At 44.5% G+C, this 27,052-nt stretch overlaps 1 protein-coding gene across 1 annotated transcript in view; it reads left to right on the forward strand.

Annotated features, from left to right (window-relative positions):
• The window catches only part of LOC113996142 (vasoactive intestinal polypeptide receptor), a 101,196-nt gene that overhangs the window by 29,962 nt on the left and 44,182 nt on the right, over positions 1 to 27,052 (forward strand). The window contains exons 2-3 of the mRNA XM_027736845.2: positions 7,279 to 7,375; positions 23,116 to 23,223. Coding sequence (XP_027592646.1) covers positions 7,279 to 7,375; positions 23,116 to 23,223 — 205 coding nt within the window. The remainder of the gene's footprint in view (positions 1 to 7,278; positions 7,376 to 23,115; positions 23,224 to 27,052) is intronic.

Consider the following 27,052-nt stretch of genomic DNA (forward strand, 5'->3'; position numbering starts at 1 on the left):
TAACACCCACCTGTACATTCTCCTGAAGCCAAGGACCTTTTCTGAACAGCAGCATTTACATCTTGAAAAAAGCCACAACCTGTGAGCAAATTAGAGCACTCACTAGACTTTCACTGAACTTCTCTGTAAGGATCATTCCAGTTACCATCTCACAGCTGCTCTGGGAGTAGGCTGGGGAAGGATGGGGCTGTCTGGAGGGGAATCACTGAATTTAGACATGAGCCCAAGTCTGTGGGTTTATCTCATTTACCTTTAGATATTTGCAGTCTAGACATCCACCCCTGAGCCAGTTGCCTCAGGCTCCCTGGATGAAACAGTGGAGGGTTTCCTCTTACCTATTTTAGACATTTCCTTTAATTTGGAGTGACTCATGCCCTGAAAGTGCTTCCTTCTCTCTTCAGGTGAGGAAGGACAATCAGTGTGAAGCAGACAAATGCAGATGTTTACACACAGACACCTAATTTTTGCCCATTGATCCCCAAATCATGTTTCTGAGTCCTGTCAGGCAGTTCTGGGTCTGCATTTCCTTTGTATTTCTGCTGCCCCTGTAGCTGACTGAGCAGATGCTTTGGAGGTGAATTTCCCACAGGAGGTTTGATCAGTTTAGTGGGTAAGTTTTGGAATACCCTTTAAGAAAAGGAGCAGAGTTTTCCTCTAGCAGGCTTCTTACACCCAGAGGTAAAAGGAAATTAAAAGCAGTCAATCACCAGTAGTTCAGGGAAAACTGCAAGTTACTTTGCTGCCTCCAATTTCTAGAGAAGTCAGGGAGTGGTGTCCACTTTGCTGTCCCTGTGTACTCTTGGGATTATCAGAGTTGTCCCTTTCTTATTTTTTCTCAGTCATAGGAGAGATATTACAGCACTTTGCCCCCCACTCTGAATTGTGGATCTAAGCACAGCTGATCTCAGTGTTGCAGCATCCCTCTATTTCTTCAATAATCTGAATTCAAACCCTTAGTCTGAGCATCCTGGGATGGAAATTCGTACTTACTTGCTCCAGATGATAATTCAAAGGAACAAAACGTGCTTACCCAGCCATCAGAGCTGTCTCCTACTCAGTTGTAAGAATTTACTCAAGTGCTGCCTCTCCTTTAGCTGCTGTGTGTCATCACTCCAGTTCCAGGCTGTCACTTCTTCCTTAAGACCCTAGTTCAGCTCTGTTTTCCAGGAGAGGCTCATACAGGCTTGTCACTAAGGAATTAAGGAATAGCTGCTCAACTTCCCTTCCTTCTGGTTCTCCAAGCTCTCTGCAAAATACCCATTTCCTTGGCCTTCCAACCCCTCCCACAAAAATGGGAAAATCCAGGTAAATGAAGCCTCGGCGCCTCCAAGCTGCTGGATTGGTTTGGCCAAGTTGCCTTTGTTTGACAGGGCCTGCCTGGATAAGCTGGAAAAAGACATCTGCTTTCCTCCTCGAATGACAGATCTGTCATGGGCATGATTGTGTTTGGCAGAAGCATAAAATGGAGTGGTTTGAACAGAAAAGTGAGAGTCAGGATGGTTGGGTGTGTGCCTGGACCTCTTTTATTTGGAAAAGTCTCTGAGGGACATGTGCTGCTCCCTGTGATCCAGGTCATGGGAGAATATAACTTTATAAGTATGTGTATATATATTTTTATATATATATTTTTAAATATTTAAATATATACGTGAGAATATAACACTATATAAGTCTTTAAAAATCACTGGGTTTGCAAGTCCTCCTGCACTGATCCTACAGAGGCCACACAGGATGTTTGGTGTGTTTTAATCGTGGACTTCCCATCCAGTTTATGTCTCTGTAACTGATATCTAACATTTGCTTCCTCGTGTTGTCATATTGGTAACATGGTTTTGGATTCTTAGACAAGGTCCTGTAGAAGAGCAAATAATTATAATACTCCATAAATACTTCCTTTTTTTCCCCCTTTTCCCAAAAGCACCAGAGCTTTAGTAGCTTTTGACAGTCTTATTGTTGGAAATTGTGTCACCCATCATCATAGGTAAAAGTCCTGAGTTGGTGTTTTTCTTTGGTTCACTCTTTTTGCTCATTCTTGCATTTTTACACAGTATTTTTTTGACTCAGGGGTTTTTTAGGAATAAAGCTGTATTTTCCTGAGGATATTTAAAAGGAAGAAACTGAAAAGAATCTAAAATCTAGTTTTAAGACAGAGCTGAAGGAAATTATGGAAGAAATCAAAGCTGAGATTCCTGTGTAAGATGTTCTTCAGTCCTGTATTTCTAAAATAATGAGTATGGATGAAAGCCATGGACTGAAATGGGGAGCTCTTCTGACAAGGAGCCAGAAGTAGCTCCTTCAGGTTATGCTTCTGATGCTTGAAATAAGATCTGGCTGCTAAAATATTTCATTTCCCTTCTGATTCACATGAGAGAAGGTTAAGAACCTTCACCTCCACCTCAAGCAATGACTGAAGTCAAGTTACAGAAATTCTGGGAAGGCAACTGATGCTCTTGTCTTATTCCATTACTGTTTTCCCAGAAGCCATGGGAGTATAGTCAAGGCATAAGAAATCGTCTCTCATAACTAAAAGTTAGTTTTGTATGTAGGATGTAGGCTCTGGGAGCTGAACAGAAATGGGTGAAGGATGTGATTTCATCCCCTGTAGGCTTTTCAATTCTACTCCTTTTTGTTTGACTCCCAATCCTGTTATTGCCGCGGTCACCCCAGTCCTCATCTCTGCTGGATTCTCCACACAGTGAGCTCCAGGCGAGCCCAGGAACACTCTGGCATCAGGAGAAAAGGCCATCCCGAGGCTCATATCACCTCTCTTGGGTCCATATCCTGCTCACCTGCAGCTGTGGCTCTGCTGGGAATCCCACCTGTCCTTGAGGAGCTGCTGTGTGAGCAAAGAGCTGGGCCGTGGTTATTCTGGCCCTGCTGATGGCAGACAGCAGAGATGAGACCAAACATTTCTGCAGCTCCTGCAGTCTGTGACAATCCTTTGAGTTGTATTTAATTAAAGAGTGCACACAAAGGCTTTGTTTGCAGCAGCAGGCTGTGTGATAATCCTCTAACAACTCTTGGGATCTGGGCGGGAAGGAAAACTCTCATTAATAAAGACTTTGGTTGTAACTCCATGTGAGAGCTGCTGCAGGATTGAGAGCTGCAGGAGATCACATCCAGAAGAACATTCCCTTCATCTTTCTGCTCAGAGTGTGAGCAGGAGAAGGAGCCCCTCCACAACAACCCCACACAACTGGTGACAAACCCACCACAACTTTTACGTGTGGTCTTGGCCATGCCAGGAGGGATTAGTGAAGGGGGGGTGTTATCAAGTCTCAACTTCAACTATAACAGATATTCCCAAGAAACTGGATTATTGTTCACTATCTGATGTTGATGTAATCTAACCAGAGCTTGCCATGTCTTTCCTTTATATTTACTTTTTGGATGGGAAATGGGAATCCACGTGCTCCTCAGCCCCCTGTCTGGGTGGCCAGTTGCCCACAGAAAGATTTCGAAGCCCAAAATCTCTCCCTTTTCCATAGCTTAAAAAACCCCAAAACAAACAAAAGCAAAAACAAAAAAACAAAAACCCAAACCCAAACCCAAAAACAAACAAACAAAAAAAACACACACACAAAAAAAAAAAAAAAAACCAGAGCTGGGGAAGTAGTAAAGTGAGTTTGTACCAAGCTGTCTATAAAATCTACTCCAACTTTTCTAGGACAAATACACCAGAGAAAGAGACTTATTTAGTCCCTTATCCCAGGGAATATCCCCCTTGACAGGCAAGAGTTGCAGCTCTTGAGGGGTCTTTTCAGCCACAAACATTTTGCCAACTGGGAGGTGAATTGAGGCAGCTGAACTTGTTGCCTTGCTCACCATCATGCCAGATGTACTTGTGACCCACCAACACAAAAAGACACACTTTCTGTTTCCTAATGATGCCCAAAACTGTGATATTTTCACATTATTTTTTATTCCACTTGCCTTTGTTGGCCTGTATCAATGACAGCTGTGATATGTGAGGGTTATTGCTGTTATCACTAAGGAGGGAAAAGAGGGTTGCTGTGATTGGGTTATTTATTTACTTGTTTACTTAATGTGGCAAATGAGCCATAAACTCGAAGTCCTCCTCTGTGAATCTGTTTGTTGACCTTGGTGATTCAGTTAAAGGTCTGTAGACATTAAATTCACACATCACTGACCTCCTCCAGCTGAGTAGTAGGTGTTTCAGTTTGAACTAGTCCAACTGCAGTCAGGGAAGTGGGATGAAAGCCTTCAGAGCTGATGCTTGCTAGCTCTCTGTGGACTAGGAATGGTAAAAAATCAGTTCAGACTGAACAAAGAGCTTTGACTCAGCTAAAATTAAGGGTGACGTTTCCCACTGAGAGAGAAGTCGAGATACATCCCACTCTTCCTTTGCTTATAGAATCATAAGATCGTTAAGGTTGGAAAAGAGCTCTGAGATCATCAAGTCCAGCCACTAACCCAGCACTGCCAAGTCCCCACTAACCCATGTCCCCAAGTGCCACATTTACACAGGGACAGTGACTCAACCATTGCCCTGAGCAGCCCTGTTCCAGTGTTCACCCTTTTGGTGAAGAAGTTTTCCCCAATATCCAACCTAAACCTCCCCTGGAACAACTTGAGGTCGTTTCGTCCCATCCTGTCCCTTGTTCCCTGGGAGCAGAGCCCGACCCTTCCCTGGATCCATCAGGGAGTTGCAGAGCCAGAAGGTCCCCCCTGAGCCTCCTTTTCTCCAGGCTGAGCCCCCCAATCTCCCTCAGCTGCTCCTGGTGCTCCAGCCCCTTCCCAGCTCCATTCCCTTCCCTGGACACGCTCCAGCCCCTCAAAGCCTTTCTTGTCATGAGGGGCCCAAAACTGGACACGGAATTCAAGGTGTGGCCTCACCAGTGCCCAGCACGGGGGGACAGTCCCTGCCCTGGTCCTGTGGCCACATTATTCTTGGTCCAGGCCAGGTGCCCTTGGCCTTGTTGCCCACCTGGGCACCCCTGGCTCATGTTCAGCCGCTGTCACCAGCACCCCCAGGGCCTTTTCCAGCCCCTCTCCCCAGCCTGTGGCTGTTGTGGGGTTGTTGTGACCACCCACCTCACCCAAAAGATCACAGAAAATCAGCACCAGCACTACAAAAGCCAAGATCACCTGTATTTTGGTGGTTTAGCTACTGGACACTCTTTTTTTCACTGGTTTGCCTAACACAGATATATTTTTCTCTTGGACTATATGTAAAAAATATGCGATTTTAAAAATTATACCTGTAATCAAGTTTACCTGAGTCTATCACAAGCTCACTTTTCAGCCTTATCTCTGTTTTGAAAGGTAATAAAAACAGTTACTCAAAAGAAAATACGGGGGCACTGAGGTAAATATGCAACCTGGTAATTTAGGCCTGAATTTTTAGTGAAGGGAAGAAGTGGCAGTGAAGTACTTGCTAATGGGCTTGGTGCAAAAATTGCTGCATAAAAAAAATAGTAGTAAAGTATATTGTAGAAACACACAGTGCTTTGCCAGCCCTGATCAAGGTTAGAGCAGTATGAATTAATTTTAAAGGGAAAACTGGAGGTATTTATAGACGTGAGATGAATTTGGCAATAGTTTAAATCCAGAGAGTTAAAACTGTCCTTTGAAAAATGCAGATGTTTTGAAAACATTTCAGTCTTTATTTTTACAGCAAGTGTTCTGCAAATCTCTCACGCTTCCCCTCGTGCTTTTTTGAGGTTAAAATAAAAAGGCAACAAGCACTATAAATCAAAACAAAATGAATTTATGGTATTTTAGAGGAGCCAAGATCAAATTTCCAAAGATCTGTTTCCCCTTGGGAAAAAGAAACATTTGAGAATGAAGACAAGTCCTAATGATTCCCCCTCTTCTCGTGTTTGTTTTTTTATTTATTTTCGATTTGACTAGAAAACCACATAATTAATTGTTTATACACCGCTAATCAAGGCCCATTCCCAACCTAAAGGAAATTACAATCTGAACTAGGCATGGTATGAAACAGAGAAGAGAGCTAAAAGGCTAATAGGAAGCGGTGAGAATAAAGTTAATGTGCTAAATTATTTTATAATGTTAATCCAAAGGGAAATTTACAACAAACAGTTGTTCCTTCAAAGGATTTCTGGACCTTCCCCTTTACAAACTTGTCTGGCAAATACATGGGTAGAGCAACGATTACACGTTTTGAAACGAGACGGGAAAAGGGTTTTTTTTTAAATTTAATTTATTTTCTCTACCTATTTCGGATGAAAATTTATGCTTTTTCCAAAATCCTTATGAGTGAACACTGAATCAATGACTTTTTACAGGTTCATGCCATGTCCTCATAATCTGTCCCTGAAGCTCACACGAGTTGTGCTTTCTTCCACATCACATTTGACAGTGAGGATATAAACTCAGTCCAAGACTTGTGCTCTCCTCACATCATTCCCCTCTTTACATCTCTTTGCAGCTGGATTTCTGAATAGATTTCTCCCTCTAAATGCCCTTTCTCCTTCTGAATGCCCTTTCCAATCCCTTTAAAAGAGACGAGGTTTGGTGCAGCCTCAGTTTTTGTGTGTAATTACCATAGCAACGGTCAAGGTGTCCCCCCAGGTTGAGAGCATGTTGGTGACAAGGGGACACGGTGATATGCGTGAGCTCCTGGTTCCTTTTTTGGAGTTAAAAATCAATATTTTCACATTTTATGATTGAGGCAGTTCATGTAAGGAGTCCACGATTAATTACCTGAACATCCACAGCCACTGTTGAATTACAAACACAATATAATTAAGTCTGACTGAGGAGAAACCACTTGAGAGAAAAAAGTCTTGTCACTGGGAATTTCCTGCTTTTTAGCTCCTTGATCTCCTAATCTGCATCAGAGGTTTGGTTCTTATTTGATTTGGTTTTTGTTTTGCTTTGAATTAGCAAGAACCAGGAGACAGCCCCTGTGAGGATGGAGGGAATAAACCATGAAGCCCAGATCCCACTGCTCTTGGCATGAATATTAAAGCTGCTGTCTCCCTGCCCTACATAGCTGGTGGTTTTGGTTATCCAGGCAGGGTTCCTGGAGCACAAAGTAGCAGGATTGCTCCTGATCATCAGGAAAAAATAAGTCATGGGGTTTTTTTTCCTAAGGGAAATGCAGATTTCTCAGCAGGCTCCGGGGTGCACCCTCTTCTCTCAGGCAGACAGAGAATAAGGCTGGTTGTGTGTCACCACTGTGCAGTGGCCCTGGAGAGCTCCAGGTCACTCCATGAGGCCATGAATCCCCAGGGATGCGTCTCTGAGGGTGGGTTTTGCTCACTCTGTCCTTCTCTACCCTCTCTGCAGGCGTCCAGCACACGGCCAGAGTGCAGCATCATGCAGGAGATCGAGGAGGAGCGGAGCCAGTGCTTGGCAGAGCTTATTGGGGATAACCAGACTGCAGGTATGGGAATATGGGAATGCTCTCTTCTCTCCCTGGCCAGCAAGCCAACATCCCCCAGCCTCACATCTGCCTTCCCCAGGCCATTTCTCACCCCTGCTGGAGCAGGGCAGTCACTCCAGGTGATCCTGAGCTCTTTAGGAGGGAGAGAAATAGGCCCTTCCAAAGCACAGTTCAATCAGCCAAGAGTTGGAATAGCTCTCCAGGGTTCCCTCGCTGCCTTCCAGCTGGGTAAGCCTAACTTAGGTGTGTTTAATCACAGTCATCCATCTCTCTGAAGTGGAAGTTCCTTAACCAGTTTTTCCCTGGGATGTGAAAGCCTGAAGCTCCCAGGTTCAAGGGAAGCCGTGGCAAACTTCTCCTTCCATTAAACTGCCCTCCCATCCCCATGCCAAGGTTGCTGCTGTCCTGGTGGTGAAGCAGAGTAAGGGAGGGGGTTTTCCAAGGCTGCAAGGTATCTCTGGAGTTGGGGCAGGCAGCTGAGGTCCTCTCCTTGTTCATGGAGCACACACCACACCGAGCAGTCCTCCTGGAAGGGTCTCTGATCTCGTTAATCCTTTCGGTGATCAGGAAAGGAGGAAGGAACTTAGCCCCAAGACATCCAGTTGGATCTCTCCCCCTCCAAGTGCCTCTCTCAAGTCACCAGTCTTGTTTTTGTAAGTAAAAGAGGTGTAGGGACCAAGGTTGGGCTGTCAAGATCCTAAAAGAAGGGATCACATTGCCGAGGGAAAGGGTGGGAAGATGCATATCCTGCTTGATATTTACATCCCTCTTCCTGAAAGAGGAAAAAGGGGAAGAAGATGTGTCCTCATCCTCTCTCCCTTGGCATTGTGTGCAGTCAGGCCACAGACTGAAGGACTGTTCCATGCTGCTTAATGATGGAATAACATCCTTGGGCCAGCTGATCCCAGGAGGAGCTTTACTGGATGCAAGGAAGGCTTTTGGCCCCTGCTTTTATCTGCTAAGAGACGGTTTGCTTTGATATGGAAGCTGTTTCAAGTGTCCCTGTACAGTTAAGTGGAGCTGTTTGAAGAAATGTTCTCCTGGAATCCAGTAAAGGGAAAAGTCAGGGTAGTTCAAAACATTCATCTGAAAGCCAACTAAATACTTCATTTCGTTTTTGTGGATATTTAAAGAAATTCGATTACATACAGTTCGTTAAAAGCAGAAAAATAAATACTTGAAGTGATAATATTTTTTTCTGCTTTGTCAAAATGATTTTTCTCATTGGAAACTTTAATCCAAAACAGCTTTTTTTTTTTTTTTTTCCTCTCTCTAACCACCGAATTAAACTGCTGAAAACATTTTTCCCAGTTCTGAAGTAAAGACAGGCAAAAGCCCTTAATGCTCAAGCATTAGCAAGTATAGGGAAATCCTTTGGAAGGAGGGGGAGGTTCACAATGGAACACTGAAATATTGGACTAGGAGAAGTTTACATTTCCACCAGTCACTACTCATAAATAGTGATTCAGAGATTGCAGTTGCGAGCACTGTAAACAGGTTTTTGTCCATGGATTGGGTTAATGTCAGATGCTTGTGTACATCAGCATGCCCTGAAATGGTCAGTGGTGACACTGGTGTGGAACAGGGATGTGCAGGGACACAGGGTGTGCCCAGCCAAATGTTACAGGGCAAATTCCGTGGAAGGCAGTTGGAATCCATTTGCCTCAAAACATCATCAGGTATTTAAAGGCTCAGTACCTGACTTTAATCCAGACACTCATGGCTGCCCTGGAGTGAACAGAAAGAAACCAGAATCTCTCAAGTGTTGGCCCAAAAAATGAGTGACTCTGAGTGGGTCAGTTTATGGAGAAGTCTGTTTTGAAAGTGGTGTGGACAGATGATTTCAAAGTGCCTGCATGGGATGTGTTTTCCCTGTGGAGCGTTTAAGGCACAAGTAGGTAAAAAAAAAGATGTTTTTCTGGAGTGGGGCTCCATAACTCAATAAATGGAGCTGAGCAAAATAAAACTTTGACGGTTGTGGGCGAGGGGGAAGTTTGTTGGGGAGAAATCTCTTGAAGGTGCTGATAGGAGATAGTATGAAGGTGATGACTGTCTCATCTGAGTGTTGCTGGAAAGAAAAAACCCAGTAAAACTCGCAGGAAAAATGTGATTTTAACACGGTTCCATCCCCCAGAACAGGATGATGGAAAGCAATTGAGATTCCCTGTGATCTGCAGTGTAATACCTTGATTTATGGCCAGGAGGTGTGTTGCCTTCCGCACATTCCACATCCTTTGAGCAGAAGGAAAATCACTTGAGGTTTAAGAATTTAACAACCAATTTGTTATCCTCGCTAATTAAATGAGTGGAAATAAGCAAACACTGTTTCGGTACATTGTGGACATAAAGCTTTGTTTAGAAGCCATTATTGATTGTGTTGGTGAGAGGGGCTTAATCACAGCTGTAATTTGATGTGTCAGATAGATTAGTCACTCATTAAGAACACTTGATGGTGGTGCTGAGGGTGATCACTGGATAAGCAGGATTTCAACTGATAAACAATAACATCTGTCTTAGAGGTTTTTTGCCTTCCAACACCCATTCCTGGTATTCATTCCTGATGGGAGAGGGGAGGGTATAAACATGAAATTAAACCTCTGTGCTCTCAGTGCTGGTTGTAGGTGCCAGTTGCTGCTCCTGGTGCCACCAGTCCTGGACCACAGGACTCCTGTTGATTGTTCTGCCCCTCTTATGAGACCTCACCTAGACCCCACCTGTCTTCAGCTCTGAGCTTCCCAGCACAGGAAGGACAGGGACCCATTGGAGAAAGTCTAGAGGAGGTCACCAAGATGATCAGAGGGATGGAGCAGCTCTGCTGGGAGGAAAAGGCTGGGAGAGTTGGGGTTGTTCACCCAAGTCACCTTTGGGGTGACTTAATTGTGGCCTTCCAGGACCTGAAAGAAACCTACAGGAAAAATGGAAGGAGACTATTTACAAGGGCCTGGAGTGACAGGGGGGGGAATGGCTTCAAAATGAAAGAGTGGAGGTTTAGATTGGATATTAGGAAGGAATCCTTCCCTGTGAGAGCGGGGAGGCCCTGGCACAGGTTGCCCAGAGAAGCTGGGGCTGCCCCATCCCTGGAAGTGTCCAAGGCCAGGTTGGATGGGGCTTGGAGCAACCTGGGCTAGTGTGAGGTGTCCCTGCCCATGGCAGGGGGTGGGAGTGGATGATCTGTGTGAATCCCTCTATTCCCTGCCAGGAGTGTGATTCAGTGTCTGTGAAGTTTCCCACATTTGAGGAGACTTGACAGTTGGGCTTGATGATCTTAAAGGTCCCTTCCAACCTTGATGATTCTATGATTTTATGATTCCATGACCAGAGGTCACAAAAACATGCCCACCTCTGATGAGGAGAAGTTTGTTTTTCAGCAGGGGAAAGGCCACAGAGGATGCAGTTCGGGAGAAATCCACAGGGAAAAGCAATTGAAGCCGGCGGCGTGTACACGGGAGAATCAAACGGCTGGGAGATCAAAGTCTGGACTTTAAAGGAAGTTTGTAACCATCAGAGGATACCAAACAGCCTTTCTGGAGGTCTGCAGGAAGGAGTGTTTTGTTTTATTGACTTGGTGGCAGAGCTTGCCCAGTTTATGGCAGGGTGTGTAGGACGCGGTTCATGTTGCGGCACAGGGCTGGATTTCATGAGCAGGATTGTCCTTGCAGTCCTGTGCCTTGGTGTTTTATAACTCCATGCTGAAGTAACTAGCAAAGATATAAAATGACATGTGTGATTCAATACAGGAGAGGATTCTTTACCATAGAATCAAGACTAAGTAGACTGAGACTGATTTTAGACATGGCATGGGAATGACTTTTGTCGAGAGATTTGGTTTTAGGCATCTCTAGTGTGTTCTGGCATCTGGTTTAGGATGTGATGAATTTTGTTCAGATTGTCTTGCCTGCTGACAAAACCTTTGTTTACTATGAGGGGATTCTTAGTGAGCAGCTCAGCTGTGTTGGAAATAATCACATTTATCAGATGATCCCCATTTTGATGTTCACTGTCTTGGAGGGACCAAATGAGGTGAAATCCCAGCTCCATGATTAGAAAGGGATGAATCTGTCCATTCACATACAGAACTGCACTTCAGGAGGCTAAACCTTCACTTGGGTGTTAGATGATTTTTCCAGCCCTTTACACCCACCCACCCCCCCCAAATGCTCAATTTGAGGCATTATTTAAAAAAATCCTTTGAAAAACTTGTTGCTGGGCAAGTGACAGGATTCACCTGCTCAGTGCAGGGGAGAATGTACAAAATTCCTCATCTCAGTGCAGACTGTGTTTCTGAAGGACCTCAGACTCAACTGAAATCATTGTGCCATTTTTATGAAGGGCTATAAAAGCCTTTTTTGCCGGGTTTTTCCATGTTCTAGAGGGAGTTTTGGTTATTCCTCCCCTCATTACACAGTTAAAGGAGAAAGTGCTGCTGGATTGAGTCACACACAGACGTACCTGGGTGCTGACTGGTGAAATCTGGAGTTTTATGTGTCAAGTATCCAGCTTTCCTCACCAGAAATGTGCCGTTCTTATGGCTGGGATCATTAGATAAAATACCACAAATGTTTATAAACAGTTCAGCTGAAACTGAAGCACACAAATAAAATAATTTAAAAAAAAATAAAGAAGAGGAACCCTCTTTCTTTTTTTTTTGTTAAAAAGCCAAGAAAGTCAATCAGGTCCAGGCTCAGCTCATTATCTGTTTATCCCATTATTGGTAATCAGTTTGCTCTGCAATCAGATACTCTTTAAGAAGCAGGGGAGTCATTTAGGGATGGCAGTTAAATAAGGAGCTGTTACTTGTGTTTGGGTGGGATGAGAAGCTCTGGAGACCAAGCTGGAGGAAGCAGGACATCCTACAATAAATGGCCTTCATGGAATCACAGAATCATGGAATGATTTAAGAGGGACCTTAAAGACCATCTCATTCCAACCCCCTGCCATGGGCAGAAACACCTTCCACTATCCCAGAGCCTCATCCAACCTGGCCTGAAGCTCCAGTACTTCATCACTGCACTTTATATTTGCACTCTGGACCTGTGTGTCTTGGAAGCAGGAATTAAAACCCAATAAAAAAGTCTGAAAAGTGGAAAACATGAAAAAGAACATAGCTCCAATCCCCCTCCCAATGCCTGTTCACAACTGCTTAACTTCCTGACACCTCACACTTGTGCTGGGCAATGGAAAGAGTCCTGCAAGCTCATCATTGGCACCATCACAGGCAAAAAAATCCAGGTGGGAAATGGCCCGTGTTGTTTAAACTCTGAATTTTGCTTTTGCTGTTCCACAGGCCTGGCTTGAAAAGCCAAATTTGGAGCTTGGGTGGGTGTGGGGTCTCTGTCAGTCCCCTTTGAAGAAGTCAAAGCATATTTGATGGGAGAAGAAGCAGTGAACATATGGAAATTAAAAATCAAACTGGAAAAACGTTGATGAAGTTTAAATTAGGAGGCTGTTTATTCATCACCATCTGCTTATATAGTGCAGCAAGATAAGAAATAATTAATAGTTCCTTGCCTGCAAAAGTTCAAGTGAATTCTCACCTTCCAGTTGCATAAGAACCTCCTGAGATAGGTGATGTGTCAGTCCTGCTCTGTCTCTGTGTCAGGGGAGGTTTAAATTAGATAAAAATTAGATAAATATTAGATATATAATATAAATATGTAAAATATTTATAAATATTCCTAAAATATTAGATATTAGGAAAAAATGTCTTCAAGGAAAGGGTTGTCAAGCACTGAAACAGGATTCCCAGGGAAGTGGTGGAGTCACCATCCCTGGAAGTGTTCAGAAAACGTGTGGATGTGACACTTGGGGACATGAGTTAGTGGTGAACACGGTGGTGGTGCTGGTTGATGGTTGGACTTGGTGATCTCAGAGGTCTATTCCAACCTAAATGATTCTGTGATTCCACCTGTCATTTCAGAATTGTGTAGAGCTCTCATAAGTCTTGTACCACATTCATCAGCCTCTCCAAAAATCTCACATACCCTGGAATATTGGGAATGGCATTAAATGATTGCCAGTAGTCAGTTAAATCAAACCCTGAACATCTTGCCCACATAGTCAAAGAAGCCTGGAGAACAGCTTAGCTTGGTCTAAAACACAATCTAAATCTTGATGATCTCTCAAAGGACCTGCTGGACTTCTTTCCATGTTGTCTTTTCTTAATTTTTGATTTCTTTTTTTTTCCTGTTACTGAGGGTCTGGGTGATACAAAGGGCCTCTTGGTTTCGTTCTTGCTCTGACCAGCAGCATTTGAGCAGATCCTCAGTCCTCTCCTTTCCTTCACAGTGTGGCCTCTCCTACAGGAACACAAAGTTCAGCCATGAGACATCAAGGCCTTAGACCTCAGACTCTCATTTAGGATTGGTACCAAAGCCAATTTTATTTAACAGAAGATTTTCTTCCAGTCATTGTGCAGTGGCAGCCAATTTTATTTAACAGAAGATTTTCTTCCAGTCATTGTGCAGTGGCCACGACACTCAGTTGGGACAGGCCATTCAGTGGGTCCTCCAGATGGTCTTGCTTCATTTTAACCCTTTCCTCATCTGCTCTGGGACTCTTCCCAGCCAACAGCAATCCATGCTGCAGCTCCTGCAGAGGGGGCACGTGCTCCCTGGAAATCAGAAAGGAATAAATTTGCCCTTTAATGTTGAGAGGATAAACCTTCCTTTGACCACACCAGGAAATCTGGCCTCTGAAAGACTAGAAGAAAGCACAGGTTGTCATGGTGGTAAGCTCAGCTTCAACCCTCAGCTGTGAGCAGCCCCCAGACTTTGGGCTTGGCTGCTTTCATCCAGCCCAAAGCTGATGGCTCTTCTTGCAGGCCATCAGTCTCTTCCTGAGGAAATAGTACCCAAAGATGTTTCCCCTGCAAAGCTGTTATTTGGCTGCCCAGTCTTGCTCAGTGACCCACTGCTCAAGGAGGCTGGATGTCTCCAGTGATGACTGCTAATTCCCAGATGAGTTTTGGAGGGATATTTTAGTGGCAGTGCTGCATTAACAGCTGGAGTCAATGATCTTGAGGTCTTTTCAGACCTTAATGATTCTGTGATTCTAATAGTGGTTGCTTTGTGCTGTCTGAGCCCATCCTGGCACCTGGACATCAACAGGATGCAACTCAGAGATCCACACAGCACCTCATCATTCTTCTCTGTAAAGCCAACAGCTGATTTTTGCTTTGAACTCACCTTTCTACAGCCAAAATCAGGAGAAAAGATGTTAAAATATCTGTTTTCTGCCTTAAAACACTGTAGGGGTGGAGGCTTTGCTTTGGTTTTGCCTGGTGCTGACTCGTCCTGGCTGGAAACTTCCTAACAAGCAGCAGTGTTTATTTGATTAGGGAACAGCTGCCTCGTGGCTTGTCAGGATTAACAGCCACTTAGCAGACATAAATCTTGTGTTGGAAAAGGCATTTCAGTTTGGAGAATATGTCACAGTTTTAAATGCCAGCAGACTTTTCGGTTACTTTGGGATAATATACAGATGCACACTGCCTCAGTTATGCAAAGGTTGTAAAAATAAGGAGACTGTGCCATTGGAGAAGCAAATTAAAAACATTTTCAAAGCTCTGGATAATGGCTCGGATTAAATCCATCTGTGCAGAGGTTTTGTTTCTGACAGCAGCTTGGGTTTGTCCCCTTCACATCCCATCAGATTTGTGGTTAAAAAATCTCTCCTTCTTCATCTTTACTTTGTTTTTGTTTTAATGTTGTCTCTGTCAGAGCACTGGCACGATGGAATCCGCCTTTTTTATCCAGGATAAGTGCACTGGGAAGAATTGCAGACACCATAAGTTATGTTGAAAAAGGTGTTCCCAGAGGTTGAGCCAAGCCATCTTCACTAGACATTCTGTCTGGAAATGCCAATATGGGGAAAAAAACTTACAGGAAGGGTAGGTACCTAAATTCACAGTCTGGTTCTCTATAAATCCAGTTTTCCACAACTCCTGGAAGAGCAGAGGGATTTCAGCAAGAAGTGAGGAAGCCCTGGAATAATCCTTTAAGCGTGTTCCATGTCAGATCACTGGAGATGTATCTCTTGTTTAGAGGCTGGTGAGGAGATAAGTCATGGTTTTGGCAAGCCACTTTGTAAATCTTCATCTTAAATCTTGGATCTTTTGTTTCAGTTTACATGTGCTGGAATTAGGCAGAAGGGCTTTTGATTTATAAATTTGATTTTGGAGAGAGAAATCAAATTTGATTTATAAAAAGAGTGATCTGGAGGGATGAAAAAGGCCAAGTGTTTGTTTAGTTTGTTGGTTAGAGAAAGTCTGAAGGATTACAAACTTTTCTTTTTTTTTTAACTTGTTTACTAGTAGATGTTGATGATGGAAAAACTCACAGGATTTTCGTGCTTAAAAATAATCCTCCAAAAATAGTCTCTGGTGATTTCTTTCATGCTGAGTGGAATGACTCAGTCTGGGGGGCTTAAGGTGAGGTTTCCTTCATATGCCTTTAAGTGAAATTTCTGCAAACATTTAGGAATAAAGTCATCTTTTAATATTTCCTGTTGAGTGCTTGGACAGCTTTCTACTGGAAGCCAGTGCAGAAGTGCAAACCAGCTCTTATAGCAAGTAATGGTGTTCTTGGTATAAAATCATGAAGGTTGGAAAGGACCTTTAAGATCATCAAGTCCAGAGTGGGAAAAATGAAATCAGTGTCTCTCTGCCTTGAGATACTGAGGCAAAGTCCAAGGCAAACTCTTTTTGCCCTCAGTTTGGGGATCCTTTTTGCTCTCTGTGGTTGCCCAGGTCCTGCTGAAGTGGAGCTGCAAATCCCTCACTGAGGGTGACTGAAGGAGCCTCAAAGAGCACATCAGTGGTGGGGAGGAAATGCCCCCGTGCCAGGGTTTGCCCTGGCAGGGCTGTGGTTTGCCTTCAGCCGAGTGGTTCCTCCATCACATCCTGCCCACCGTGCTGAAGAGAGGGCAGGCACTGTCATCAAAATACAACAAAAAATATCCACTTTGGCCACAACAACCCCCTGCAGCGCTACAGGCTGGGGACAGAGTGGCTGGAGAGCAGCCAGGCAGGAAGGGAGCTGGGAGTGGGGGTGGACAGGGAGCTGAACAGGAGCCCGAGTGTGCCCAGGGGGACAAGAGGGCCAATGGATCCTGGCCTGGCTCAGGAACAGGGTGGCCAACAGGGCCAGGGAAGGGATTCTGCCCCTGGACTCAGCGCTGGGGAGGCCACCCCTGGAGTGCTGTGTCCAGTTCTGGGCCCTCAGCTCAGGAAGGACATGGAGGGGCTGGAGCAGGGCCAGAGGAGAGCAACAAGGCTGGGGAAGGGACTGGAGCACAAGTGCTGTGAGGAGAGGCTGAGGGAGCTGGGGGGGCTCAGCCTGGAGAAGAGGAGGCTCAGGGGAGACCTCCTCACTCTCTGCAACTCCCTGACAGGAGGGGGGAGCCAGGGGGGGGTTGGTCTCTTTTCCCAGGCAACCATCAGCAAGACAAGAGGGCTGGGTCTGCAGCTGTGCCAGGGGAGGGTTAGGTTGGACATTAGGAAGAATTTCTTTGCAGAGAGGGTGCTCAGCCATTGGAATGGGCTGCCCAGGGAAGTGGGGGATTCTCCATCCCTGGAGGTGTTTAAGGACAGACTGGATGTGGCATCAGTGCCATGGGCTGGGAACCACGGCGGGGTTGGATCAAGGGTTGGACTGGATGATCTCGGAGGTCCCTTCCAACCCAGCTGATTCTGTGATTCTATGAAATGCAGAGCTGTGGAAAGCTGAAAGGGGAGCTCTGAGGGGATGGGTTTGCTTTGGAGCAGTGGGGATAAAAACAAAAAGGCGATGAGGTGGAGCTGGGGGAGGAGAGATGCTCACGGGGTGTTTGAGTGTGAGTGGGGCTGAGGGGAGCAGGGCACAGCAGGGAACACAGTGAATTTTGCAGGGAAGGGTGGGAAGATACATTTAGTAAGCCTTGGAGTCAAGCTAACCCAGGTCAAACCCAATCTGTCATGGAAAAATAAGGTAAAACTCTATTCTGCAAGTCCAGGGCAGGATGGGGAAGAATTAAAACCACAAAAGATACAAAGGAGTAAAAATAGGGAGCTGTTTCCATGCTAGAAGCTACTAAAAAGGCAGGGACACTTCAGCTTGAAAAAGAGATGCCCAAGGAGGGATATTAAAGAGGATTTTATGGTTTTTCTCCCCAGGGAAAGGGATTTTGTTGTTCAGCTGTGAGTATTTCTGTCTTTGTAGAAGAACTAGGCAATTCCTAGTGAAACCATCAATGAGCAGGTTCAAAGTAAATTCAGAAAAGGATATGTTTTTTCTGTCAGTGGACACTTAAAACTGCAACTCCTTGGCCCAGGAGGTTGTGAGTTTTAAAATTTTCCACGGGTTCAGAAGCAAAATTGAGTTGCTTTTAATTTAAAAGATTTGTGGAAGAAAAAGAATGTAACTAAGGTTTTATTATTATTATTATTATTATTATTATTATTATTATTATTATTATTACACATAACTTTTAAATGGAAGATTATCCCTGATTTGGGAGGTCTCTGCTTATTGGAGCTTGGGGCAGTTGTAGTAACCCAAGGCTGATGATGGGTTTTCCTCACCTCCACTCTGATTAAATTCAAGCTGCCTGTCTGGATCTGAGTGAGTAGATTGTTGCAGGAAGCATCTTTTGGGGGTCTATTTTCTTCAGCCAGGCAAAAGCTTAGTGCTCAGGAAGATTGATGCCATGATAATTGGCTGTAATGAGATGGTTGTAATGGGACCAAACTGGGCAAACCCGGGGTGAGCCCCCAGGCTGCTCTTCTGCCTGAGCTTGTCAGCTGGAGAATAAATGTCACCCCAGAGCTATTTACAGCCCTAACTCCTCTTGAGAGCTTGGAAAGTGCCTGCTGATATCAAACTGGAGTGAAAATGAGTTTCCAGTGCAACACACCAGCCTGTGATGGCACCCACTGATATCTCGCCTTGGCTTAACCGAGCTGTGCCTTTGCCTTGCTGGTGTCTCCCGTGGGGAGTGAGAGCCATGCAGAGATACCCCAGGCAACAAATGGGTATCTTTGCATCTGAGCATGGCTTCAAAGAGCAAAATGTGTGGGAATGTCATTCAGAAGAGACCAGGAGTGACCCTGTTCTTTAGGGAGGACTCGGTGTGAGTTTTTAGTGGGCACGGTGGTATTGGCTCAAAGGTTGATGTTCTTGGAGGTCTTTTCCAACCTTAATGATCCTGAGATTCTAAGAAAGAGACGTGCTGGAAGGGGTTTTTTTCTGAACTGGGAGTTCACCTGGGTTCAGAGAGTGCCTGGCACCAGCCTGCTGCCATTCATTTCTTCCCTCAGCCGAACTCAGTCCCATCCCAGAGCCGTGCCAAAGCTCTGGAAGTCATGTTTATTCATGAAGGAAAGTTATTCTCTGCTGCTTCCTAGATAAGCTCTGACTGTGTATTTGCTGTAAGTGGAGATAGGGCTCAAATAAATGGGTTTTATGCTCTAGTCTGCCAGTTCTGCAAACCACTGCGTGCCTGTGCTCACGAGAATTGACCTCATTTTTGTTTATTAACCTTAAAAGGGGAGAGGAGATGAGGGCCTGAGCTCTGACTCACTTTTAGCAGAGACAGTGGAAAAGGTGACCACAGCGTGCAGCTGTGGTGAGGTTTCCTAATCCACTGCAGCCAGGACTGGGTCAGTGGTCTTCAACTACTTCTTCTGGGTCAGAACCTCTTAGAGGAGGGCTCTGCAAAGCCCCGTGAGGCTGATGCAGCCTTTGCCTTGCATGTGGGGCATTTGGCTTGCAAAGGGGAAGGCTGTACTGCTGGATATAAAGGTCTGAGCTCCTGTGTGTGGCCTCCAGCCCAGTCCTTGAGCAAGGCTTCAGGAGTCCACTTTGAGAGAGAGAGGTGGCCACTGGTGATTACACTAATTGCAAGGCTTACAGAGCAGGGAGGACCAGTTTGATCTGCTTATCTGAAGGAAGGTTAAAAGGCAGCTTCATTAGAGTTGTGAAGGATTCTTTCCTGCAGCCTTCCAGAAGAAGATATTTGGCTCCAGAGAGCACTTCACCATCCACCAGGGAAGAGCAGGACAGAGCTGAGGGTCTGGAAGTCACAGTTAAAATAATTGAAGAGAAAAAGACTCTTTATATACATATATATAAAATTGCAAGGGTTTAAAGAGTGTACCCCAATACCCAGGGATGTGGTAAGTGCTTGGAAAAGTCACACACTTATTTTTATGCTGCTTCTCCAGCCTCACCTGTGATCCTTTCCAAAGCAAAGCACAGCCCTTGGCAGTGGGTATTCCTTGGCTTTTGGTAAGAAACAAGTGAGCAGAGCAGTTCTTTTGATGGAAATGAAGTTGAAGGGTAGGTTAATTCATGGCTCATTTGCACCTGCTGCATCAGGTAAGCATTGATAAACACCTTTGCATCCTTCCTACAGATACCAAGTGCAAGGGAAAAGACAACATTTATAATTAATTAATGGAGAAGCACTTACCAATCACCAAACATGATTTAATTAGGCCAAACAACTTGTCATCTTTGTTACGTCCGTGAAGACCAAATGGTGCCACCAGGAAGAGAGAGATTTCCCTTTTCCAAGGCATATTGCAGCAGTTTCTGTCCTCAAATAATTTTCTTGGGTATTCATCTCTCACCCTGACTGAATGTTGCCTGCCAACCCCCAGATCCCAGCAGTTTGCCAGTCTGTCAGTTTGGGAGAATGAAAGGTATTTTCTGGAAGGGTCTTTGATAAAGGTTGTCTGTGTCCTGGGTTGGATGGAGGGGCACAAAGTTTAACCTGATGTTGTGCTGGAATGGTTACAGTGTGAGCAGCAAGCACTGGACTGCAGATGCAAAACATCTTGCAGGTATCAATCTTTGATTGTTCCAGTTCTTTAAACATGAGTTATTCATGCAGGCCCTCTTCTACTCATTGGAGAGAAGAGGACATCTCTAAAAAATTACTGAACTTTAGATAACCAACACAAGAAAGACATAGAACTGTTAGAACAGGTCCAGAGGAAACCACAAAGATGCTCCAAGGGCTCTGGAGCCCCTCTGCTCTGGAGCCAGGCTGGGAGAGCTGGGGGGGTTCACCTGGAGAAAAGAAGGCTCCAGGGGAGACCTCACTGTGGCCTTCTGGGACCTTATAAATGGTCCTTATAAAAAAGACCTTATAAAAGATAGGGAGATCTTAAAGGGACTTTATAAAAAAGATAAAAAGTGAGTTTTACATGGACAAATAGTGATAGGACAATGGTAAATGGTTTTAAATTAATAGAGGAGAGATTTGGATTAGATATTAGAAGGAAATTCTTCCCTGTGAGGGTGGGGAGGCCCTGGCACAGGTTGCCCAGAGAAGCTGTGGTTGCCCCATCCCTGGAAGTGTTCAAGGCCAGGTTGGACGGGGCTTGGAGCAACCTGGGCTAGTGGAAGGTGTCCCTGCCCATGGCAGGGGGGTGGAATGGGATGATTTTTAAGGTCCCTTCCAACCTAAACCATTCCAGGATTCTGTGATCCTATGGTCCAGACAGAGCTCTGGTTTCCATTGGCTTCTTTAGGTTTACACTCCTGATTTTAGATGCGTAAATTTAAGAACATGAATCCCACCTTTAAAACCTGGAGCATTCCAGGGAGCTGCACAAGTACTTTCAGCACGTCTGGGGCAGCAATAAGGAAGAATGGTGGTGTAAGATCTAACAGGCTCTGTAAAGATCTATTTACAGAGGAAATAATTTTTAAAGATACGCTTTATTTGTCCTGCAAGGCCAGTCTTGCATATCTTCACTTTCTTTTAATCAAAGAAAGCTTTTTGTTACAAAACTGAACACCTAAAAGCTTTCTTCATCCATCACAGGTGGTGGTGAAAAATGTCAACACAGAAAAGAGATACAGATCACAAAAATGCTCCAGCTCTATAATTCAGGATATTTAAAAAGCCATCTGATACTATCACCTTGTACTTTATTTTACATTATAACCTGTCCTGAGGTTATGGGCTCACTATAATTTATTGATGTTCAGGGAGGAAAAGATTGTAGAGCATGAAATATCCCATCCTGAAATCATCTGTTTTCCAAGGGAAGAATCTTTAATATCTTAATACCTGTGGAGCTGCTGGCTGTTTGGTGGCAGATAACTATGAGGCTGTTAAAACTGAGCTTTGCACCTGATATTAGGAACTTGAAAACTGAATTCTAATGAACTCTTACAGGATGAGAAAGATACCATCACTTATTCCATTTTTCAGGCTCTGATAAACTCACCTCAGGACTTCATTTAAAAAGTTCCGTTTGTTCGTGAAAGAAGGGAGGAAAAAACCTGCAAAAAAAATCACTTTGAAATAAGCTGAGGGTTCTTTTTCAGCTTCAAAGCATTTCTTGTGTGCTCTCTTTATTGATCTGAGACAGCACATTGCCTCGGTGTGCACAGGCTGATGATGACACCAGCCTTTTTTTATAGCTCAAGTAGTAAAAGATGTTTTAAAGGAGGAATTTCAGAGCAGGGTATAATTACCCAGAAGTGCAGTTTGACAGTGGTTCTCACAGCTCCCTTTGCTTGCACGTGAAAGGCGTTTTCTCAGCGCTTCCTTCTCGCCTCCCTGGTTCTCCTGTTGGGCTCTTGGCCTGAACAGCAGCATTTTAATCACATTTGGGGAAGTGTTGCAATCTAATGGGGCATCACAAATAACTGAGAGCAGAGATGCTGGGAAAAAAGGGAGGTCTGTTGACAACCCACCTGTGTATCCCAGGCAGCAATCTGTTGGAAACAACCCAAACACCTCCCTGTTGGAAATTTAAGGGAGGGAAAAGAAATGTTTTCAAAATTCTATTAGGAATTCTAAAATAGGTAACATATTAAGGCAAAAGCGTATCTGATTTCTTTTTATTTTTTGTTATTTAATTCAAGTCTTCCAACTCCTTTTGGCTTCAGTATTACTGATACATTATTCAACAGTGCAGCCTGTGTGGGGTATTACTAATGCCTTTTGAGAAATAAAAGGGTGAAATCAGAACAACATTATAACTCCTTAGAAAGGATATGCCATGTTTTTCCCCCAGGAAGTTTTTTATTCTATCCAGAAAAATCTTCAGAAATGCCTCATTTTTACAGAACCCCATGTTTTCTCCCTTCATTCCAAGCTTGGATAGGTCAGGTTGTCTCCCACCTCGCACCACCCTTCCACAGAGAGCATCTCCTGGCCACAGCACTGTCCCTCCTCAGCCTACAGCTGTGTTTTGTGCCTTCCCCCTTTCTGAGGAGAAAAACTCCTTCTGGGGAAGGGATTTGGCTCCTGATCCCTTGATTGTCATCCGTGTCCCCTTCCTGCTGTTCCCAGCCCCTGCCCAATCATCCCATTGCAAGGGGAAGAAAAAACTGATGACAGAAGTTTGTGGGAAGCAGAGAAGGAAGGGGGATCGTGTCTCACATTTCAGATCAGGTGTTTTAATGCAACAGGGAGAGATAAGGGCAAGGAAGAGAGAGACTTGATTAGGCATTTCTGCCTTTTTAATCTGTTCTCTACCAACTCTGATTTGCCTGCTTCTTACACCAAATTGCTGTTCTTTCTAGGCTGATTTCTGGAGAATTACAGACGCCACCAGTGCTGAATTTCAGGGACTGGGGTAGCTGAAAGCTGCATGTTTAAATGAAATATTTCAGTGCCTTTCATTCCAAAAGGTACCTGCACTGAGGTGATGGGCTCCACACACCTGCTCCAGTCCCTCTGCTCCATCCAGCAGACACAACTCAAATGTGTCCTACCACCTGCTTTTCTCTTCTCCCCAGGTTGCAGGAGGCAGTGGGACAACATCACGTGCTGGCCTGAGGCAGAGGTGGGGGAAGTCGTGGTACGGCCGTGCCCGAAGTACTTCAGATTCCTCACCTCTTTTCTTGGTAAGCAAATCCCCAAACCTGTTTATGGCTTCACTGCCAGTGGGGTTTCACAGCACATCACAGGGGGAAGCTCCATGATATAATCAGAGGGAGAAACAAACTCTTTCCACAGGGTGAAGGAGGTTTCCAAGCCCTACATGATGCCCAAACCATCCGAGCATCCTCCCTGTCCTTGCTGCACCACCTACTCTGGATCACAGGGATGCAAAAATAGCTCCTGGTGAAATCCAATAATATGGATGTTGTGCAGTGAGAACTGAATAAACCTGTGTGACAGTATGTTTGTTGTACAAAATGAGCAGTTTAGCACCATCATTAATTAAGTCTCTGACAGAAAACAAACAAGCTGAAACTGCACAGAATAAATGATTTTTTTTTTTTTTTTTCTGCTGAAATGACAAATTTGGCCACAGGCCAAGAAATTTAACCTGACAAATAACGGGCAGAGAAGGTTAATGGAGAAAATCTCTTAACTCACTGGGGTGTTTGGGGAAGGTTTGGTTTAAAATTCAGGTCTCAGGGGGCTGTGCAGCAGCAGGACTGTTTGTCTCCTGGTAGTTTATGGTCAGTTTTTACTCTTTTTGTTATGGAATCCCTGCAGGCCTCCACAGAAAATTGAGCTCTTTTGCACTGGAGATTACAGATGGAGCTGATAAGTCTCCACTTTTAGAGCCTTGCAGTCTGAACACACATGAAGGACATGGATGGCAGCAAGGATACAATATCACCCCTGTTCAACAGGCTAGAGCATTGCACTCATTAACCAGCTGATTACATGCCTTGCCCAAGGCCACACCAAAATTCTTTGTAGACTCAGAAGGGAAATTCAAAATCCCCAGAGTCCTGTCCTAGTTCTGACCTCCCTGTTTCCAAAATTCCCTCCTAGTTCATCACTCCTGTGTCAACACCCAGGGAAAACAGGCAGAAGCTGCTGTAATATCACATCTTGCAGGACAAGACCCCTGTGCATTGGTTCAGCCATGTGGAATAATTGCCTGCTGTTCCTGCTTTGTGCCCTCTCCCAAGCACAGCATTCACTCCCTGGGTTTTAGAGGCCCAGCAGAGTTACTTAATCAGGGAAAAAAATCTCTCCAAGAAGTTTTCCTAATGCATCATCCCACCAGGGCAGAGCAATGAGGAAAATATTGTATATATTTGGTCATATATATATATATAGGGCAAGCATTGGAATGGGCTGCCCAGGGAAGTGGTGGATTCACTGTCCATGGAAGTGTTCAAAAATATAGAGGTGGCATTTAGGGACATGGTTTAGTGCTGGACCTGACAGTGTTGCATTAGTGGTTGGATGATCTTAGAGGTCTTTTCTAACGTTAATGATCCTATGATTCTATTTTATATACATACATATATATATATATATATAAATCATTGTGGCTATGTTGAACTTAAGCTAAGGAAAGTGGGATGCCTTTAATTCTGTGAGAGGATGTGTGTAGGTACCTGAACAGCTCTTTAGGTGTCATGTGCTGTGCTGATGAATTCTGTGTTGAGTGTAGTAGAAATGCAGGTACTGAGCTCACAGATGGGCACCTCCACCAGGAACACTGAGGGCTCCATTCAGGTTCCTAACCATGAGCATCTGGTGCTGTTTGAGATGCACTGGAGGATCCAGAAAGATTCCTCAGCTGGTGCTAAGATTACCTGTATTTAGGAAACCAGTTTCCAACCTGGAATGGCATTTGTATCGACTGGTTTTGGAGTTTTCCATAAGTAAACCTATCTCTGAGCTGGTTTTACAGTCAGAGGTGAGAAGAGGACTTCTGAGAGGTGCAGTTCAGATGGTTTTTAGACTGACTTCAGGATGAGTTGGATAACATCAATAAACCACATATTTCTCTCCATTTACAACGGAACAGTTGTGGAGTGGCTCTGGCAGATGGGAACATCTTCCAATCTGGTTGAATCCCAGCTCTACAGAGCAAAAGTGCTCCATCTCCTCCTGTAAACAGAGCAACTGATGCCCTTCCCAAAGCAGAAAGAGCAGCTTTGATTTTCTCTGAGCCATCCACTTTGTACAGCCACACACAAAAGTGGGAAGCAGGGATGGTCTGACATAAAGGCAGGGGAAGATTGCCTCTCGTTTTATGGGATTCTTTGCAAAATTAATGCCATCAAAGTTTGTGGAGCAGTTCTTCCTTTGTAGCAGTCAGTACCACTGAGTAGCTTTCAAGGAACTCAATCATCTGGTTAATGTTTGTGTCGTCCTCTTTGATCCCTTCGCAGGAACATGAAAGCTTCTATCAAGCTGTGAGCAAGAGAAAACCTTTTTGTATATTTATAGCAGGAAAAGGGTGAAATACTGGGAAGCAAAGAGTTAATGTCATTTTCCTGCCTAGCAGAAAATATGCTCTTCAAATGACTAATATCCCATCTCATGGAAAATAAAGGATAAAATATCTCGTGGCATTTAGGAGCCTTAAGATGCCTACCGTAGTCCTGATGTCATTTGACATTGAATTTTTATGGCATTCACGGCTTCAGAAAATTCTCATTATTTCATGACATTCGTCACTACCATGTGAAGGAGACAGATGAGAATATTTTGGGCACCTTCCATTAATAAAGTGCATTACTTGCTGTCCCTTGACCAGAGCATTCCAGCTTTCTTTTAACACATGGAAGATGACATTTTTAATAGGGATTTATTTCTCACGGTTTCTCCAGAAGCAGATTGTCCATCATGCACACGTGGAACAGCATAAATTAGAACTGACAGTCTTTAAGCTTCAATTGTAAGATTAATTGACTTAAAGAGGTGGGGGTGGGCATAACCAATCTCTGGAATCCCACTCACTGAGGTGAGATCCTTCTGAGTTTTGGGCTTGCCAAACTCCTTTTTTTCCTCTAAATTTATTTCCACTCTCCTTTTCCGTCCCTCATGAACACTTTTTGTTCTATATTGCTTTTGAAACTGGAACAAAAATTGAATAAAACGAGGAGAGGGATGAGCAGATAGCAACAGATAATGAGAAGACATCACCACTACTGTAAAAAACTCAAAAATGAGCCAGACCCACTGTTTATTTGCTGCAATGCTCATTTAAAAGGAAACAAGTAGTTGAGGGCATTTGTTGTGGAGGTTTGCTCACTGAGAGCCCTCGACCTGCTCAGGTGCTCTGCTGTCCAAATGTGCCTTCATATAAAAAAGCAGAATTACCTGGATAAAAGGAGGCTCAGGGGAGGCCTAATCAGTCTCTGCAGCTCCCTCAAAGGAGGCTGCAGCCAGGTGGGGGTCGGTCTCTTCTCACGAGTAACAGGCGACAGGAGAAGAGGAAATGGCCTCAAGTTGCACCAGGGGAGGTTTAGATTGGATACTGGGGAAAATTTCCTCACTGAAAGGGTGGTCAGACATTGGACCAGACCTCCCAGGGAAGTGGTGGCCTCACCATCCCTGGAAGTGTTCAAAAACCGCGTAGATGTGGTGCCTGGGGACATGGTTTGCCGGTGGGGTTGGCAGCGCTGGGTTAATGGACTCGATGGCCTTAAAGATCTTTTTCCGACCTAAAGAATTCTATGATTCTTTTATTCCATGATGTATTTGCAATTGAGGTGCCTCAATGCTTGTGCCCCACTCCTCTGAAGGGCTGGTGTTGAGAAGGCTTTTTGATCAGCAGCTGAACCTCTCCACCACCCTCCAGAGCACCCCAAGGATACCCCTGCACACCACGGAGAGCCCTGAAGTTCAAAGCCCACTGTTACCCAGGGCTTGTGGAGTTGTTGTACCCCCCCCTACCCAGAAATGTGCATCTTTTTTTCTTGTGAGTGTTTCCTGGAGTACTGTGATTGCAGTGTCAAAAGATCTAATGGG

The sequence above is a fragment of the Pipra filicauda genome, unplaced genomic scaffold (genome assembly GCF_003945595.2).
Source record: "Pipra filicauda isolate LSUMZ 115617 unplaced genomic scaffold, ASM394559v2 scaffold269_size1075953_pilon, whole genome shotgun sequence".
Lineage (NCBI taxonomy): Eukaryota > Metazoa > Chordata > Aves > Passeriformes > Pipridae > Pipra > Pipra filicauda.